Source organism: Linepithema humile, chromosome 6 (assembly GCF_040581485.1).
Source record: "Linepithema humile isolate Giens D197 chromosome 6, Lhum_UNIL_v1.0, whole genome shotgun sequence".
Taxonomy (NCBI): domain Eukaryota; kingdom Metazoa; phylum Arthropoda; class Insecta; order Hymenoptera; family Formicidae; genus Linepithema; species Linepithema humile.
The window spans coordinates 9,344,192-9,363,176 of NC_090133.1; the positions used below are offsets into that span (position 1 = coordinate 9,344,192).

The 18,985-nt window shown below is 34.5% G+C and overlaps 3 protein-coding genes across 4 annotated transcripts; all 3 read right to left on the reverse strand.

The window, feature by feature from the left end:
- Positions 1–607: 607 nt before the first annotated feature.
- sas (stranded at second) lies at positions 608–12,417 on the reverse strand. Of its 2 annotated transcripts, none has more exons than XM_067357282.1 (13): positions 11,868–12,417; positions 9,249–9,791; positions 8,819–9,109; positions 7,847–8,042; positions 7,536–7,750; positions 6,978–7,336; positions 6,039–6,300; positions 3,821–5,083; positions 3,509–3,704; positions 2,724–3,228; positions 2,135–2,495; positions 1,836–2,054; positions 608–1,175 (listed from the first exon to the last, which is right to left on the reverse strand). In XM_067357282.1, the coding sequence occupies exons 1-13, from the start codon at positions 11,971–11,973 to the stop codon at positions 1,168–1,170; spliced, it is 4,524 nt and encodes a 1,507-aa protein (XP_067213383.1). In that variant the 5' UTR covers positions 11,974–12,417; the 3' UTR covers positions 608–1,167. The 2 variants fall into 2 exon arrangements, with proteins under 2 accessions (XP_067213383.1, XP_012216516.2); XM_012361093.2 differs by having other exon boundaries at positions 1,861–2,054; positions 11,868–12,415.
- Positions 12,418–12,646: 229 nt separating this feature from the next.
- LOC105668636 (uncharacterized) lies at positions 12,647–14,747 on the reverse strand. Its single transcript, XM_012361095.2, has 4 exons — positions 14,497–14,747; positions 13,858–13,973; positions 13,256–13,504; positions 12,647–12,883 (listed from the first exon to the last, which is right to left on the reverse strand). Exons 1-4 carry the CDS (start codon positions 14,665–14,667, stop codon positions 12,769–12,771), a joined length of 651 nt encoding a protein of 216 aa, XP_012216518.1. The 5' UTR covers positions 14,668–14,747; the 3' UTR covers positions 12,647–12,768.
- Positions 14,748–16,682: 1,935 nt separating this feature from the next.
- Positions 16,683–18,954, reverse strand: Vha14-1 (V-type proton ATPase subunit Vha14-1). The gene is made up of 5 exons (XM_012361079.2): positions 18,720–18,954; positions 18,222–18,303; positions 17,781–17,863; positions 17,177–17,299; positions 16,683–17,066 (listed from the first exon to the last, which is right to left on the reverse strand). The coding sequence occupies exons 1-5, from the start codon at positions 18,771–18,773 to the stop codon at positions 17,034–17,036; spliced, it is 375 nt and encodes a 124-aa protein (XP_012216502.1). The 5' UTR covers positions 18,774–18,954; the 3' UTR covers positions 16,683–17,033.
- Between the last annotated feature and the right edge of the window lie 31 nt (positions 18,955–18,985).

Here is an 18,985-nt window from a genome sequence, read left to right on the forward strand (position 1 = left end):
TAAATTGCAACATATTTATAAAAATTAAACATATTTCCTTCTTTCATAGAATCGGATTTAAAATATAAGTCTAGTGTTCTCTTGGCATATGCGTAATGACATTAATTAACATTCTAAGTGTGATCTATGCTAAACAATGCTTCATTAGTAATGATTCGGATCATTTAATATATTTAATGTATATATATATATATATATATATATATAGCTACAATAAGTAAAAAAGATACATAATCCATTATTTTAAAGATAAATGTACTTAAAAGTAAAAAATACTTTCATGATTTCTATTATATTGAAGAAAACATTTTACCATCATTTGTCTTTTCTGTAAAAAATTATTTCGAAAAAAATAAGGAGTATAAATACTTTTTTTATCGTATATTGTAAAATAATTATAACCAATTAATATCCTATTAATTTAACAAATACATCATTAAATAATGTTATGAAAAAAATCAATATTAATGCACAAAAAAGATGACAGTTAACAGAAAATCTATTTCATCTGTTCACTTTACACTTTTAAATTATAGTCTGATAAATTAATTAAATTCAGCATCATTATTCTAGTTAGTTTTATGGCCATTTTGTTCATTACGTGGTATAACAGGTTAAAGAGTATATTTTGTATAAAAATTATACATATAAAAATATATATACAAGGATGAATACAATATATTATGATTAATCTCAATTTTAGAATTTATACATAATTGTAAGCCCTACTTATCTATATTGCAATTCGAGTATTCTGAAAATATTAATAGAAATGTATATCTCTTATCGATTATATCTCTTATCTATAATAATAATAATAATAATGATGATATTGCGTTTTATCACTTTGTTCAAGTTTAAAATAAGCTTAAAAAGCTTGTGAGTTATTCAATTAAAACATATCTATAAATATGTATGTATGCATGCATGCATATGCACACATACACACACACATAGTTGTATATAAAAATTAATAGAAATGAACAAATTTTTATCAGATGGATTCCTAATAAAAAACGCAGCGCAGGTGAAGAAGAAATCGTGTGGTATAAATAAATATAATAAATTATAAAACCTCAAACGGTTTCCTTGACATTTGAAGTAATGGTGGCCATCTCGTGTTCTGCTGCAGGTTTGTTCCTTCCATTAGATATTATAACTACATCTTCACAAGTCTAAAAGGAAATAATATACAAAGTAAGTAATTTTTTATTAGCCTCAACGAAAAAATACACATCTACACATAAATGTTTCTTATAGAACTGAAACATAATTACATTAACTTATACTTTGTCACGATTATTTCACATTAACACATTAACATATTTACATTAACTTATATTAATTCACGAAAGACTTCGACTGGAAGGTTAATTATGCGGATGCTGTTTTAAATAATTTGCGTTTTGAATCACATCTGTCAGTTCTTCATTTTCTTATTTGTGTAAATATTAATAATTTTTGCCCTTAATTATACCGTTGAAGATATTTGCTTTATATCTAAACTCAAATCTTGTGTAGGAGTTTTTGTCTTTGTCAAATTTTCATTTTTACTGTATAAATCATAAAGTTAAGGCACAAAATTTAAGCAACAATAAAATGCTTTAGTATTATTTAAAAAATGATGCGTTTACAAAAATCCCACATCAGATATAATATGTACATTATTTTTCAGAACGTCACCTCTTTACATCAGGCTCAGAATATTTTAAAACAAAATATCTCAGAAAGTGGAGAAGATCGTGATTCAAAGTGCAGATTACTTTGGACTGCATCCTCCATAATACATCACGGCTCTATCTTATATTACGAACAAAACAATAATAGCAAATTACCCATAGTTTCTTGTTGTAATTCTACCTTGTAGGAAGGATTGTCGTACGCTGACGTCGCTTTACGGGGTGATATGTCGGCCTTACTACTCGTTCGTCTCTTCATTAGCATCATTAACAGAATCAGAGTCGATAATATCGCCAAGGAAGCCACAATAGCCACTATCACCAGGGGACCGTAGTAATCTCCTTCGTGGAGAGGCAGCGTCGTGAATTTTCCGGCTGAAAAAAATAAAAAAAGATTCAAATTTGTTTTGTAATAAAAAGAGCTACGTTGCTTATCGCTCGAAAGCATTGTCTACCTTGTTGAGGGACAGTGGCCGCTAAGACGGTACCCGGTTTAGTGATAAAATCTTGCACATTACTCTTCTTTATTCTACCATTCGTCAAATATATTTCAAGCCACAATCGATATCGAGTGCCAGGCTTGAGATCACTAATTAATGTTTTGGCGTGAGAGTCTCTCTTGGCAATCTTGAATTTACTGGTATCTTCTTTGCCGGTATCGCTTTGATAGATCGCACGATAGATGTTTACGTATTTGTCTTCTGGATAAGGCACGCCACTCCATGACACTTCTACGTCTGTCGACTTGATGGTCTTAATCTCGACTTTTACTTCAAACGAATAGGGGTCTGGCTCCGTAGACGTGGTTACCTCAATCTGCGACAACAGATGTAATAATATAGATAGTTTTTTATACGACAGTCCTTATTTAATAAACTCGACTCGAGATTATAAAAATTCACAAAGATCGAATGAAAATATTCTAATCGGTTTAAGATGACCTTTTTCTTCAGCTCTCTTCATTTAACTTGTTATATTCGAAATGTCTTTACACAGATAAATACTCAAGAATGATCAAACTTCAATCATTTCAATACTTCTTACCGTCTTCTCACTCCACAATTCCGTAGCTTGCCCCGGGAATGGTATGAAGTAGATGCCGACTTCATATGTGGTCGATGGTTTCAGATTTTCGATTACGTAATTCGTTACAGCGCGATGAATTAACGGTGTCGTTGAATAAATTTTACTATGCGTATCATTCTCTTTATATCTCAATTGAACACCGTCTATGAATTCCAATTCATATACCGTAAATTTCTTCCACATTACGTTAATCCAAGTTGAGTTGACCTCCACTATTTGAAGCTCGGTGTCAACTGGTATTTGCGGCGGCAAAATTGACTCGTTCACGAGCTTGTCCAACGTACGCACAGAGTAAATTTTGCTAGTTGGACTATTAGTCAAATTCTTCAGCTTCACCGTGATCTTCACCTTGTATTCGGTTGACGGCTGCAAATTGTCTAATTCAAATTCCAAATGAGGCCTCTCGATTAAGTCATTAGGAAGACTGTATAGTTGTGTTCTCCACGTGGACAAGTTGTGATTTCTAAAAAAACGAAAAGCTTTTATTGTTAGAAACTGGTAATGTCAAGAATATCACACACATTATGACAAACGCAGAAAAAAAAAGGGTAAGCAAAAATTAATTCTATTTAACGCGGAATGATTTTGAATGTCCGAAATAATATCTCTAATCACCACAAATGAAGAAGATAAAAACATTTAGTCGTATAAATCTTCGGAACAATTTTGTGTAAAGACATTGTTTTATTTTCTTGAACAATGACGTTTCTTAAGTGTGTTCGAATCGATATCTTATTACATACTCTCTATCGCTGGTGTATCGCAGCTCGATCCTTCCATGCAATCCCACAAAAACCTGAGGTATAACAAATGTTACTCGAACTGTATGTTCGTCCAGCGCCTCCAATTCTTGTATTGTAATTTCGTCGGTGGGAAGTGCGGCTGAGAATCCAGGAATATTCCCGGGATAGCCTGGATATACATTGTCATGTCCCTGACCTGTAATACATCGGAGCGCATTTATCATTGTGCTACGCAATAATGAGAATCGATTCGTCTCGCGTGCGATTGGGACCCGTGTAACGTGAGGACGTATAACATAACCAGGAACGAACCTGACTGATTGGACGCTTGTGCTGCAAATGGGAGATTCAAGTGCGCGAAACCTGAATGCGGTATTTGGGAATCCGTGTGAGGCGGTAAACGGGGTGGCGTGCCGCTCGGTATATTGTGAGTCACGGCTGGTTGTCCGGGATAGTGTTGGAAGGGTCCGGGTTTCGAGTGGTGCTGGTTGATGTATTCTAACAATTCTTCGATCTGCTGCGGGGAATGCGGAATGTTGGGCGTGTGAATGTGATAAGTGACCTGCCCGTTCTCGTCCTTCTGCGCGAAGATGTGGGGCTTCGTCTTCTTCGACGCGGAAGACGGCGTTTCGAAGTAGCCGGGCGGCATGCGATTATTGGGCGGCTGCTTTTGACTAGAAATCTGATCGTACAAACTCGGGTGATCCTGAGAAAGGGTGTGATCGAGCTGAATCGGGCTATCAGGGTGTTGCAAATTAATCAAATGATACAGATGGTCCGACAAGATTTCCTGCTCGGTACTTTGCACATCTTGCGCCGGCCGATTCGGAGTTGGTTTCGGTCTCTCCATATCGACATAAGGGTTATTCGACGTGGGTTTCCTCGCTGGAACCGTGGGAACGATTATGTTCGGCTTGATCGCATCAGGTTTGACAGGAATCGAATCTTGATAAGAAAATTCACTAGTAAAATTGTTAAGCTGTTCGTCAAAATCGGCTGGCGGAATATTTTCTGCATCCGAATGAGAACTCAATTGCGTCGGATGGTCTTTCTGTTGCGATTTTTTCGTATTTAACAAATTCGAAATATGCTGATTCTCATTGACGGGGCGCGGAAGCGTCGAGGTGGCCTTTTGGGGGAATCGGTCGGGCGAGAACGGGCCGGGGAAATGATCGATCGCATCCTTATAAGGCTTCACCGGCTCCACCGGCTTTTTAGAATCAGACTTCGACTTTGACTTTTCCTTTGGAGTCGGTGTCGGCTTTTCGGTATGAGGAGACAAATGAAATATGTTTTCCACAGTTGGATGGCTGGATATGAAATCAGGATTGTAGGGTCCGCTGTAAGGCACTGTGGGATATCCTGGATCCATAGGATAATGAGGCGGTCCGTGAACAGTGGCATCTGTTTGGGTTTTGTCAGTTCGCGGGTCTTCCGGTAAGGAGAAAGTGCTATGCTCCGGTTCCTGGCTGGGCTTGAGCGTTCCCGACTTGTTATTCAGTCTATTGTCGATCGTTTGCCGATCAAAAATGTTTGTGGCCAAGGGGCCGGGGTACGCGGTCGTCACGTTCACTCCTGCAATAAGTAAAGTCCATTGTCACAGAAATTGTCGGTGATCGGTCAGAAAGTGTCCGTAGTCCATGCATATTTACAGCAAAATCCAATTTAAATGCCAATCCAATTTTCAAATGCGGTTGTGTTTCTACATAAAGCACGAATTTACAGCACTTTCAAGGCAAAGTATGTACAAGGAAGGGAAACAATTGCGGCTCTATTCAAGTGTGAACCGAGAAGATGCATGACTTGAAGACGCGATGCTCTTATATGTATGTGTCGGCACGAATATTTCAGTCGGAAGAATTTGTCTCTTCGTTTCATTGATATCTGACGAACTTTTTGTTTCAAATTATTACAAAAATCGTATTCTGTTCGTCAAATATTAATTGTAGCAAACAATACAATTGTTTTGGGGGTAATGATTCGCTTTGGAAATGAAGATGTTTGATGATATCTGGAAATATGTCTTTTTAAGAACACTGTGAGATCAAACAATTTATGATTTACATTCTTATATACAAAATCTCATCTCTGCAGATTATTTAATCCCTTCATTGTTAGACTTATGACGTGTTCAATGAGGATGTTATGGTGATTTACATAAAAATTAATCACAGAGTTTCTTTGTGTTGTATACAAGATTAACATAACATTTTTAAAGCTCAGGATTTTTTAATTTCCATCCAACTTTTTCAGAAAACGTTTAACATATTTGATTCTTTGATTCTAAACTTTCAAGTGCAAAATTATATATTGAAAATGTTTCTTTTATACACATTTCAAAGACAAATAGACACGAAGTCTTCTGAAAGTCAAAATCACAGGAATTATATTCCTTTCCTAGTTCGCGCGCGTCAAGGGTTTCGTTATTTAAAAGATTAAATATGTATGACGCAATGTCTCCCAAATGCTGCGTGCACCCTAAGAGTTAAGAATCATTAGACTAGTTGACAAGTAAGATATTGCTATTTACCGTGCGACGAGGACCGGTTGCAAGTCCATTCCATACAGCACGATCTGTTAAGATTGCGCGTCAATGTCGCTTCATCGGAAGCGCATGGCAAATATGAGGGTGGCAGAGCTGGCACGGGCAAGCAAGCGCGTTGACACTTCACATTGCCCATCTCACAATAACAATGGTTCTCACAGCCAGTGATATTTGCGGGTATCTCGCTCCAATTATTGTAGTTGACGCCTTTATAGTTACAGGAGCCATTGTTCCTACACTGTACTTCCTAAAAGACACATTAGAAACATCAGCGTATGCAAAAGTTGGTAAAGGCTTTAAATATTTTCGTTAGGAAATCCGCGAATTCCCACGAAACACGGCATAGAGTATCTCTTAATATATTGGGTTGGCAAATAAGTTCGTTCGGTTTTTGGTTGATACTGCTTGCAATACCGATTTCACTCTTTTCCTTTCGGTGCTACATTGTAACTCATTTCGGCATTTGAAAGGTTATCTTTTACGTAAATTTTCCATAAAGTTTGGTTGTGCTAACATTAGTATTGTGTGTGCTTGGTACTTGTAAAATGGAAGTGGACAAAGTGCATTATCGTCATATTTTGCGTTACTATTTCCAAAAAGGCAAGCGAGCCGCGGATACTCATAAAAAAATATGCCGTGTGAATGGGGATGATGCCCTAGCAGAACGCGCATGCCAAAAGTGGTTTGCCAAATTCCGTTCTGGAAATTTTGATAGGAGATTTGATCGCCCTACTGAGATTAATTCGGATGATATCAAGGCCTTCGTCGATAATAATCCATCCCAATCGGTGCGAGAGATTGCTACAGCACTCAATAGATCCCACACAAGTGTTGAAAGTCATTTGCGCAATAAATGTGTTATATTCCGTTATAAAAAACCGAACGAACTTATTTGCCAACCCAATAAAAATCTGAAGACTATACCTGCGGACAGCAGTGCGGTGGTTTTGGGTCAAAGTCAACCGTCTCCCAGTCGAGACAGTCAGGATTTAGCAGGTCCAGTCCGAAGTCCGTAGGACACTCTATCGTGGCGCACGAATTCGAAACGTGGCTGCCGTTGTCTAGGCAGACGCAGTAGAAGACGCAATCGTCGTACCACTCTGCGCCAATCTTGTACGACTTGCCTTTGTAGTAGCAAGAGTTTTTGTCCGGCGTTTTCTCCGATACGTTCGTCTTCATCACTTCGGCTGGCAGGATCACTTGTATGGCCGGCCCGGTGTTGCTGCCTTCTGTCACGCGAATGTAGTACGTGTGCGCGGGTGCCAAATTAGAAATTACACCATCTGCGAAATATACAGCCTTGTCTTTCTCATTCTGCTTGCCTTCATTTTTCGTAATTAATATTCTGCAATAAAGGACACCGGCGAAGAAAAGTGGAATTCGATCGATGGGACGCTAATACTGCGCGTAGAACTGAGGATCTACATGTTTGCAGCCTCTAAGTTACAGATTAACGCCTGCTGCTCAATAAATTTCATCTACCTTTGTCGATTTTCCGTTGACTCCACACATGACTGTTCTGTGAGATCTCTGTAACAACGTCTTCCGGGTTCTTCGTAGATAACTGCAGTTTAACCGCCGTCGAATTCAGTACCTTTACGTCTATCAAGTGTACATTTAGGTCCGTGGAGTTCTCCGATTTGATCTCGTGATCGCCCAGAGTGACGTCGCAATATGTGATATTGCAGCAAGGATCGCTAAAGAATAACGCGATTAAGTATGAAAATCGTATCTTTTCTTTGCGAGAAATATTCCGTTTCATCATTCAGTCTGTTCAGCAAGAAAGATCATACCTGGGGCTAGCTAATGTCACGCAGCGATCATGTTGATTGGCCGTGGTAGTCTCGTTCGGTGGACATCTAGGCTGGCACTTCAAATGACCACCGTCCTCGCAGACACATATTCTAGAACAGCCATCTTCAATGCGCTGTTTTCTAGCTACTGTCTTGTTGCCAAACATGCACGTCTCGTTGTCCGTTTTTTTGTTACCTGCAAGTATATTTCTTTTATAAACATGAGCTGGAAACTTGCCGGTGAAAAGACGCAGATAAACACTTCGCCGCACAATTAAGCAGAAACATTTTTTAATTTTCAATACAGATAGTTATTTTATATCAAGCTTTTTTTAGTTCTCGAGAATATTTAATTTACACTTGTCATTTTTGTCTAAAGTGACCATAATATGTAGCAATTGTAAATGTTAAAACGCATTATCTGTTTTACAATTAATTAATCTGTAAATACAAAAAGTACATTTTTGTCAGTATTTTCGAAAAATTTTTAAATCACTGAATTTATGGCATTAACTGGTCATAAATTTTCAACTGCTTCACAGTTGTGTCATACTGTATTGAAAGCTACTGCTGGAAAGCTAATGGCAATTACCAAATTGAATAGCTTATATTAGAAAGTAGTTTGAGTTAGAAAGCTCTGCTGCAAATGCATAAGATTGAATACTATAAATAGTATTATGTTCTCTCTGAAATTATAAATTTCGCACTCGTGAAACACTTTTGAATAATTAAAAAATAAACTATAAGTAAATACCAATAAATAAAATGATGAAATTTCAGGAACAACAACAGAAGAAACAAAACAAAAAGACTGAAGTAAGTCTACAATTAAAAAGCACATAAATTTTTATAATTTATAAGATTCTTCTATTCGCACACGTATTATATTTATTTAGACGAAGATGAATCAAACAGAGAGGATTTATACCTCGTGTTGAATTTATTAACTTTTAAAAATGTGAGAAAACGTACCGGAATGCGGCTCGCAAACAAGTAATGCGCAGCATGGCTCTTCCTCGGTCACGTGCTTCCGACAATACGGCTTGTCGATTTCTTCGCTCGCTTTGATAAAACGGTCGTTGCATACTGGCTGACAGTCAGTGATTCCATTCTCGGAGCACACGCACTTCTCCTCGCATCCCCGGACAATTTTTTCGCCTATTGAATAAGTGTAATTCTCGTAGGTGCATTCTGATTTCTTCGAAAATTCCGCTGAAGAAATACTTATGGCAGTTTCGTTATGCGGTGCGACGTACTCTCCGCCTAAAGACAGTCGGTCGAATTGTTGTAGTCTCAACAAAAGCACGTTGATGTTGGAAAAATAGTTCCCCAACGCTTCATTAATTATTATCAGTTATAAAAAAAAAACATCTGTCATTTATTTCTCGCAAGCAGCGCTCACCTTCAACTTCCTTATCGTCTTCGTCCATGCTGACATCACTGAGGTCCGTAATGTTAGCGTGCAATGAATTCGTTGGCTCCGGAGCGGAAATGTTCAAAGCTCTGCCTCTCGATGACGTTGTTTTGTCTGTCACTTTCACTGTACTGTTCGACATATCTCGAAGATTGGTCATCGGTGTCGCCTTCGTTACGGCGGCTATCGGTGCACCGTGAAGAAGAAACGGAATTGTCACATCTGTAGCGTCCTCGATTTTCGTCGTCGCCGAAGACTGGTTCGTCCTCATAGAAATCGTCGTGGGTGAAATCGATGACGTCATCGGAACATCGGGATTTACAGGTCTCCTCGAGTCATCGTCCTTAACGATAGGTTTCTGATACTTTTGATCGCTTCTAGCTTTAAAATCCATCACGGGCTTTTTCTTAATTTCGTTCGTTGTCTTCGCGCTGACTTCTTTCGTCGTGTACGCGCTTCTCGATTCCGTCGTGTCATTCTGCAATTCTGCTTCAAGTAGCTGCACTCGTTGAATATCTTTGTCATTGGTGTCTACGAATAGAAGGAAATTCAAGTTATTGAAAATTTTGCTTTCTCTTCTAAATTTAATAAATATTCAATACATACGCCATAGAAAATGTATATATAAATTTGGTGTATCGCTTCGAGCGGCGTTAATTATTATAAAAAAACCATCTATCATTTTTTTCTCTCAAGTAATGCTCACCTTTAACTTCCTTATCATCTTCGTTTATGCTAATGTTACTATGCGCATTTAAATATGCTGTTTATTTTATAATAAATATAAATCGCTTGCATAAAATAAATAGATTATTACATACATTTGAAGAATCGTATATAAAAAAATTAATTTATCAAAAGAAATATTTGTTTACTAATTTCAAATTGCATCTTACAAATGCACGTTTGTTTTAAAACCTTATATTACGCGATATGCAAAATATTTACAATAGAAAAAATAAAGATTCTGACTATTGTGAGAAAACACTAAGCAATCCATAAATTTGCAAAACTACATCTTGTGTTACGGACACGTCAACTTTCTACACTCCAATACATTCTTACACGCATCGTTATTATCTTTTGCCTCGTCTAAAACCGATTAGATTCGGTAACAAAGTAGGCTTCACTAATTTATTCATCATCTTTTTTGGCTTATGGTATGAGATCGATGTGGTGACGGAATGGAAAATTATGTTAATATTGTTTTTTAATTAAATCACAAAGCATAACGGAATCAAGATGTGTCGAGTAGACGAGTAACGGCATTCATACGGCTGACGTGAAGCCGAAGCAGGAACGGGAAAGCCGGTACAAATTACCGAGACCCGACAGTCCGGAAAGAAACTTGAGAGTTAAGTATGTTGCAAATGCTTTTGTGTGTATTGAATCGGTCAATTTTAAAGAATGTCGAAAAATGTTTCGTATCCTTAATCTTATTAAGTTACCTCATATTATCTCATATCTTTCAAGTTTCTTCTTTCTTACTTTATATTATTTATATTTACTTATATAAAAGACAGATTGTAATTAAATTTAATAACAAATTAATCAAAATTTGTTTCTATTAAATAAAATCCGCCTTTTCATTACCGATGCGTGAATTACTTATCTTTTACGAAGTCACAAATGTTTATTTATATTTAATAGCGATAAACAATTTTAATAAATGTTAGTCGGGAATTTTATATGTATTGAAGACACTTTTAATATAAGTTCAGTTTTATATTGTTTAAAAAATAGAGAGACAGATAATAATAAAGTACTCACGCGCGTATCTACGTGTTCCGAAATATTATTATTCTATTACGTTAAAATTTATAAATATTGCTATTAAAGTTATTATGTAAAATATTATTTCGCCGAACATTTGTCAATAAAATGCAATAATCAAATTAAATGAGAATGGAAAAGGAACAGGATTCTTATGAATAGCTGTGGATCTTAGCGACTCAGGTGGAATCAGGTTGCAGAACATATTGTAATATATTATCAAAATTTAAAATGATCGAAATTCTTTAAACATGAAACTATGCTAAGAATCGCTTATTAGGTTTGTAAAATCTCTTATTAATATTTATTTGTATCTATAAATATTCAAAAAAGTAACATTTTTTAAATTAAAATACATTAAAACAAATAAATAAAATATATTTAAAAAAGATTAACGGAATGCAACGAGAAAATAATTTATACGAATGTTAAAAAGTTAGAATTTAAAACGTAACGTACATTATTCAATAACACTCAGCGAGCGGTTCGAAAATAACAACACGATAAACAGCAGAAAGACTAAAAAAAAAAAAAAAAAAAATCATACCATTTCTTAAAGATCGTCACAATGTTTCTGTTCTCTATTAAACAATTTAACATAATAATATACTTAGACCGAGACAAGTACGCTTTCTCTATCTGCCATACAAACGAAAACAGGTTTAAATCCCTTTACATCTTGAAATGCCCTTTCACGACCGCCCGATCCACATTCCTTTCCATGTCTTCAAAAAATTTCGCATAATCAGGATGACTAATCCGATCACTTTTTCAGCAAACACGGGCAAAATGCTGTTTACAATCAACGGGGTTCATCCTCCGAAAGTCACTCACCAGGTGTTGCGGTGATTTGCGCTTCGGTGTCGACGGCCGTCAGGCAAAAGGTGACCCCGCCTAGAAGGCAGAGTCCTAGCAGGAAACATCTTTCCCGGGTGTACATCCTACCGCATTCTTCTGTATAGACATACGCACCAATACACGCGTTCACATGCACTCACTCGCTTCGCCGATGAAAAAAAAGTCAAAGATAAATCAAACAAGGGAAAGCCAAATCTGTGCTCTTCTCTTTGACGAATTGGCGTTCGCAGGAGACCAACAGCGCGGGAACAACGGGTAGCTCGTGGCCGACTGGAACGAGTTTCAAAGTCTTGGATGGCAAGAAGAGAAAGAGAATGGTTCACTACGTGTATGCGTATGTGTGTGAGAGACGGGAAGGGGTACAGGTCTCTCGAAGGGATCTACAGGCTCGCAGTTCTCGAAACCACAGTCTCGAGGACAGGTTGAGAACGCGCATGTACACGGCAATCAATTGACTGGTCGCCTCTCTCTCTTTCTCCCTTTCTCACCGCACGGCTTACAATCAGTGCCGGGATCTAAGATGAGGTGCGTTACCAGAGGTGAGCGGGCTTCGCGTCCGCTGTCGGCAGAGGTGGTGTCGGCGAGACACTTTTCTTACATCCGAAAGTGCGCCAAGTTATCGGCGGTCTTTTTCGTCGTATTCTTCGGTCAATTCGGTTTTTTTCTGAACGAAAAGCGTCAATGCTTTTTAAGTTACAAGATTACGATATCAAGAATTTTCGCTCCGCGGGAAGCCGAGTGACAAAACTTGTATATTCTTCAGCTAATATCAGATAGATTTTAATAGTGTTTCAGACTTAATTGCTAAAATATAGGATACAAAAATTTGGAAAATAAACAATATCTCTCACAATAATGCATTGAAGTCACCGAGTGGTTAATTCGTGATGGAAACGTCCGCGCAGCTCCTGAAAGTCTCTTGAGGGCCGCAACCAACGCCTTGCCTTCCGTCGTCGCAAGTACCCCAAGTGTTTCCGGTACGATAATGCCATCTGAATCAATGAATGAATATAATTATATATTAAATCGTCGTCTCTACACGCGAATTCTTTAATTCAACTTATACAAATACTTTAACTTTAATGATAAAATCGAGCAAAAACTTAGATCTTCTTACGCATTTTTAATCATCGACATTAAATAATTTGATAATTAAATATTAAAATGTTGTTCAAAGCTTTAAAATCAATAAAATATATAATATTTAATATAATTTGTATTATTTACAAAGCGCGAAAAGAAAGACTTTTGTGAAAAAGACATCTTTTCTCATTTTTAAAACAAAATCCTAAAGTTTGTTGTCAATTGATTTTTCTCCTTTCTTCTATCCTTCAACATTCTTATATAATCTTTTCATTCCTGACCTGATCACGCATTGTTGACATGTAACACCGCTTGGTAAAACCAGGCCAATCTTGAAGTCACCATTTCCATATTTCGTAATGGGGAACTTGTAGCCGCTACCGTCGGCCAATGATAAAGGATACCGGTCGAAACATTCATCAGTTTCTAATTCTGTCGTCGTCTTCAATGGACAGAGATGGAATTCGAAATGACCCAGATGACCGGCTGTGAGGCGAACGGTCACATCGATGTTAGAACCAGACTTATACCTGTGTGAAGTGACATTTTCGTACGATATTCTTGATATAGTAATTAATTACTACTTTTATGAATTAAATACATTTTTTTAAATATATCAATATATAAAATTCATTAAAGCTGTAAAAAAATGGTCTTTTTATGTAAAGTTGTCAAATATTATAGTTACAAATGTTATTACATTGCTCGCATTATAGAGATAATAAATCTCTTGTTGTATTTGATGAAAGAATTTAATCAAATTTAAATGCTTCTATTTATAACTTTGGATACTTCTTTTGTATATATTCACCGAATTATAATTGAAATAATAAAAATGTCATGTTTTACGATTTTTTTATCATATTGTCTTGTGTAATTTTACTTTTGAACGATGACGCCAGTTCCATAGATGCCACCATTTTCATTCGGCCGTGGTCGGGGGAAGGCGTAATTGTCACCGCATTCTCCACATTTGCCTCCGTTTTGCATATGTTGAACCTAATAAAAATTTTCTTATTCAAGTATACTATATTCTTTTTCTTCAATGCGATCGAAAATTGTTTTCTATTTATATTTTAACCAACACTCGATACACATAACTTTCCTTTCTTGAAGGATATTTGCTAATATTTGTTAAAAACAATATCGTCGTTGAACATTGAAACATTTTATCTGCAGTAACAATTAATTAGATATTATTTTTTTATGATTTCCCAAAATTTCAACGTTAATTATTTTAGGAAAAAAAATATTTTTCAAAAATTTGATGAACTACTCTCTTCATCAATTTTATATTTTCTACATTTTTTACAGTTTTCTATTTAAATTTTCAATTAAAATCATTAATCTTTTTAAGCAAAAATCAGCGTAAAATTAGGAAAAAGATTAAAGTATTTTTTCAAAATTCAATGAATGTTAAATCTTTTACTTTCAGCCACCTATAATCATTAATATCTTCATAGTTTAATTAAGGGAATATCCAAAAATACATCTATCTTGTGATAAGTTTTAGCATACATACAGTGCGTCCTCCACAGAAGTGTTCATTGTCTGAATAGTTGGGCTTCACAGGGAAGCCTTTTCTCCAGGCGCTGCTTCTGTTTATAGGTTCCAGCATATAGCCATGCCCGTAAATTTCCTGCAGATTAACAGCGACGACCAGGATCCACGTGAACAATTTTACAAACGCCATGTCAATTCTTTTTAAATTTTCAATGACGAAGACGAAGGCAACGCTTGAACGCGAATTAAGACACAAAAGACATTCGCCCTCATCTTTATATAGTTATACGGATTACGATAAGCCACCCGCGCCTCTCCCTCTATCTTTCTCATATAAGAAGTTAACGATTGCTTATAAAATTATCTTATCAGGTGCAACGGATCACACATGAAACGAACAAATGAAAGATTTTATACTTTATTCATTGCATTATCGTTATAGCAGGGTTGGCCTTACCGAGTGCGGAGACGCAATTTTTCCGCATCGGTTTCGACTTCATGCGACTTCTTATCTTTGATAATCGAAGGAGAAAACGGCCGAAACAGTATCAAAATATTTAAAGGCAGAGAGAACTGTGTTTCAATATTTAAGCGACAGGTTTTAACGATAGGTAATCGAATAAATTCATAGATTGAACATTTTTGATCTAATTTACGATCTCAAGAATATCATTTCTCTGCTAAGCTCAACATTCCGGTGCATCTATACTTCATTTAGATTATTATTGCATTGCAACATTTAATTCACATTTGTTTTTGTCACTTTTTCTGAAATTAATCGTAGAAATAGGATTATATTAGATTATATATAGATAACATATAGATTAAGATTAGATTGCTTCCTAGTTTTGTCTTCCTCAGTGTAAGGATTATATTATCATGTAATTTTTATATTTCGATGACAAATAGATGCAATTATAAATAATATTGTCAATATTTTCCAACTTCTGTTGTGATAACTTCACAAAAATGTTCTCACAAAGTATATTTGACGTTACACAAAATATTCACATAGAATATTTTTTGCTATGTGGATTTATTAAGCTATTTATATCAATTTTCAATTGTAAATCACTTTACTTTTTGTCATTTTATTATAAAATTATTTTCACAAATTTATGAAACTTTATTATTGAATCATCATTAATGAAATAAAGCAAACCCTATAATTGCGCATTCATGTTTCAAGTTAATATAAAAAAATTGTTAGACAGTTAAATAAAAAAATGTTAATATAAAAAATTGTTAGCAAAATCATATTAACAATTGAATTAAATAAGATCCAATAGCTGGAATATAAAAGTAATTAAAGAAGTTATTAAAATATTAAGACAAAATAATTCCTTTTGGGAAAAAAAGTAGATACATAATCAACACTTGGACAGTCTTTTACCATTGAATGTATAAATTGAATGCATTTTTACGCTTCGATGAGAAAAGAAAGTAATGTAAAATCAACATTAAGGATCATGACTTTGTATATTGACATCGATGTATGGTGCATCCATGCAAAAAAAAACAGATGTCAAAACATAAAGTAATTACATACATATCGTCAGATGGTTTTCGATAAGATAACGTAAATTACATAAAACTTACACTTCGTTTGATATCCGATGTACAGCAGGCATCATATTTACCTTTATATTTGTTTAATTTAGCGTCACTAATCAGTTTTTAATTATGTATTTCAATGATATATAAATATTCAGATACATTACGTCAGACAAAACGTCATGACTCTTCATTGTAATATTCAAAACAATGTTTGAATTAATTTTATAAATATTAAATTACCGCAAATATTAATGGCCTTGTAAAAGAAATTGCGTTTTTTATAAATACCAAAGTTCAATTATTTTAAAAACATACTGTAACTGTTGATTCTTTTTTAAATACTCTCCAAAATATTAATAGTTTAATACTAATCAAGAAATCGCGGAACGCAAACCCGACCGCGTAGGTATACAAATCTGAGGTTCGTAAAAACGACCACGAATATTCATATGCAATCGAGAGTTTAACACAACTATTTAAAGCTTACATCATGACAACATTTAATGGGCATATTTACAATATTTTTATTTAAAACAATTCTATTAAATTAAGAAAACGATATATTGTTAAACTCATAAACTAGTTTTGTTAAATAAAAAAATCAAAGACTTGAAACAAATTAATAAAAAATTTACAAAGACAAAAGAGTTTTGATTTAAAAACAAACAAGTTTATATTTTTATTCTCTAAAATAATTGCACAATTATACCACATTAATCTATTTTATGCCATTTGTTGTGCAAGATTAACATTAAAATTGTTAAGCATTCTACATGTTAGTAATAGTAATACTTAAATATTTTTTGTCACCAATATGCATACATTTAATTTTTTTCATTATTACTCTTCACGAATTTATGAAAATATTAGATCAACAACTTTATATTACATCAATCGAACGACATAAGAGAAATAGAAATATGGAATGCGCGATAATACTAATTTGCTATACACATTTGGCATAATTCAGTTAACATATAATGTTATTATATTTATACATTATGAATGAATATCTTCCGGATTGAACATTCCCTGTAAAGAAAAATTGTGAGTAAGATCTAAAGAACGAATGTCTAATCGTAAATTAAGTTGAACAGTTTCTCACAACTGATAAACATTTGGAAACAAAAGTGCGGGCATACCTTAGCACGTCTTAAAATGGAATCTTTGCTGGCATCATAAGGATGATCCTTGCTCGGAATTTCCAATACGGCAGGTATTGGTTGAGTGTGGCTGTCGATGACGTGACGAATCATCTCGGCTACCTATGATCACCGAGATAAATTTAAAGGGTGCAATGAAAAGTTATTTGATTAAATTTTTTGGTCATGTAAATGTACATACAACGATTTGACTGAAAAATGGCGGGATTAATTTCTTTGAATTTTTTTATGTAAGCGCCATCTACTGACAATTGCCAACACAATACTACCTAGTAACGTTTAGAAGTTTCATGTTGCAATAATGAATTTGAAATCATTTGAGATAATACTTTCCAGGAAGTGTAAAATTTGCATTCAAGCACTTTCATTATAAAGACAAAGTATAGATAATCTATACTCATATAATTTTTGTTGTATTTGACTCTATATTTATATTTTTTATATATTCTTCATATACATTTAAGCATTATCTCTATGTGTGCAAAATATTCTAAGCAATAGTTGACAGTAAAATAAAAATTGATAAAATAGAATATGAAAATAAGATGTAATTATCAATACCTCTCATTATTTGGCTACTTACATTCTGATTAATAAGAATGATGTCGATGTCATCACGTTTGATAAATCGTTTGAATGTATCCTCAATCTCGCTTACTGGTGTATCTATAAGAATTATTATTTAACATTAATTTTGCTATGTCATTTGCTTAAACAAAATAATTAACAATTATTAAATACTGAAAACTTGTAATTATTTTTTAATAAAATTATTAAGATATAATAATTTTTAAATTATCAATTCTTTAAGACATAAACAAATAACAAAAATCTTATTCTATAATTAATTAAAGTTATACTTTTGCAAAATTATTTGCCTTAAACAATTAATCAAAAAATTACAGAAATGTGTATATAAATAGCTTCCAAATAAAATTTAAACAAAATTATTTTAATTTAAAGGTATGCACTATATGCTAATTAAATATACTCAATTAGCTTACATTATAATTATTATACATACTTTTATCAACAACCATAAAATTAGGTTGGCGATGCTTATTGATCTCTCCGACTCCACCAAGCAAAAAGCCTACACAAGTATCCTAAAATAATAACAATTAAATTTTAACAAATAGATATAGATCTATGGTTCTTTTCCAGCTAATGACATAAATCGAGTATCAATCGAGTAACAAGTATCATTCTGTCTTTGTTCGATATCCAATAAGCAACAAACAGAATATTTTGTGTACTCTTGTGTCATTAGCTGGAAAACAACCTACATCATTTTATGCAAGAATGGATATTAAGACATAAACGCACACACACACACACATATATATATAGAGACTTCAATTCGATTCAGAAATATAAACACTTCTTTGAGATAAAATATTGCAAGATCATGAAACGAAACGGAAGACAAAACATCTTTCGTTAAACTATGTTTCAAAGAAAAGATTGTGTTCTAATTAATTTACTGCGAATCAATTAAGTCACATGAGAAACCTGTACTCACCTCATCACCAATCACTGCTAGAAGTTTACCTTTTCCTGCGGAGTGAAGTGCCATTGTACGTGTAATTTCTTAGAAGCAAATCAAGTGCTGCGAATAAAATTTTCAAGCGAAGTAAACTATGTCACAAATCGTCGAACAAATTATAAAATTGTTTTATCGAACATCAGCTGACAAGTTACGCTATAAGCATCACGTGTTACTCAGTGGTACAAACCCACTTCTCGACAAATGAAAAAGCGGCTTCCAGCGCCACTTACATCTATTCT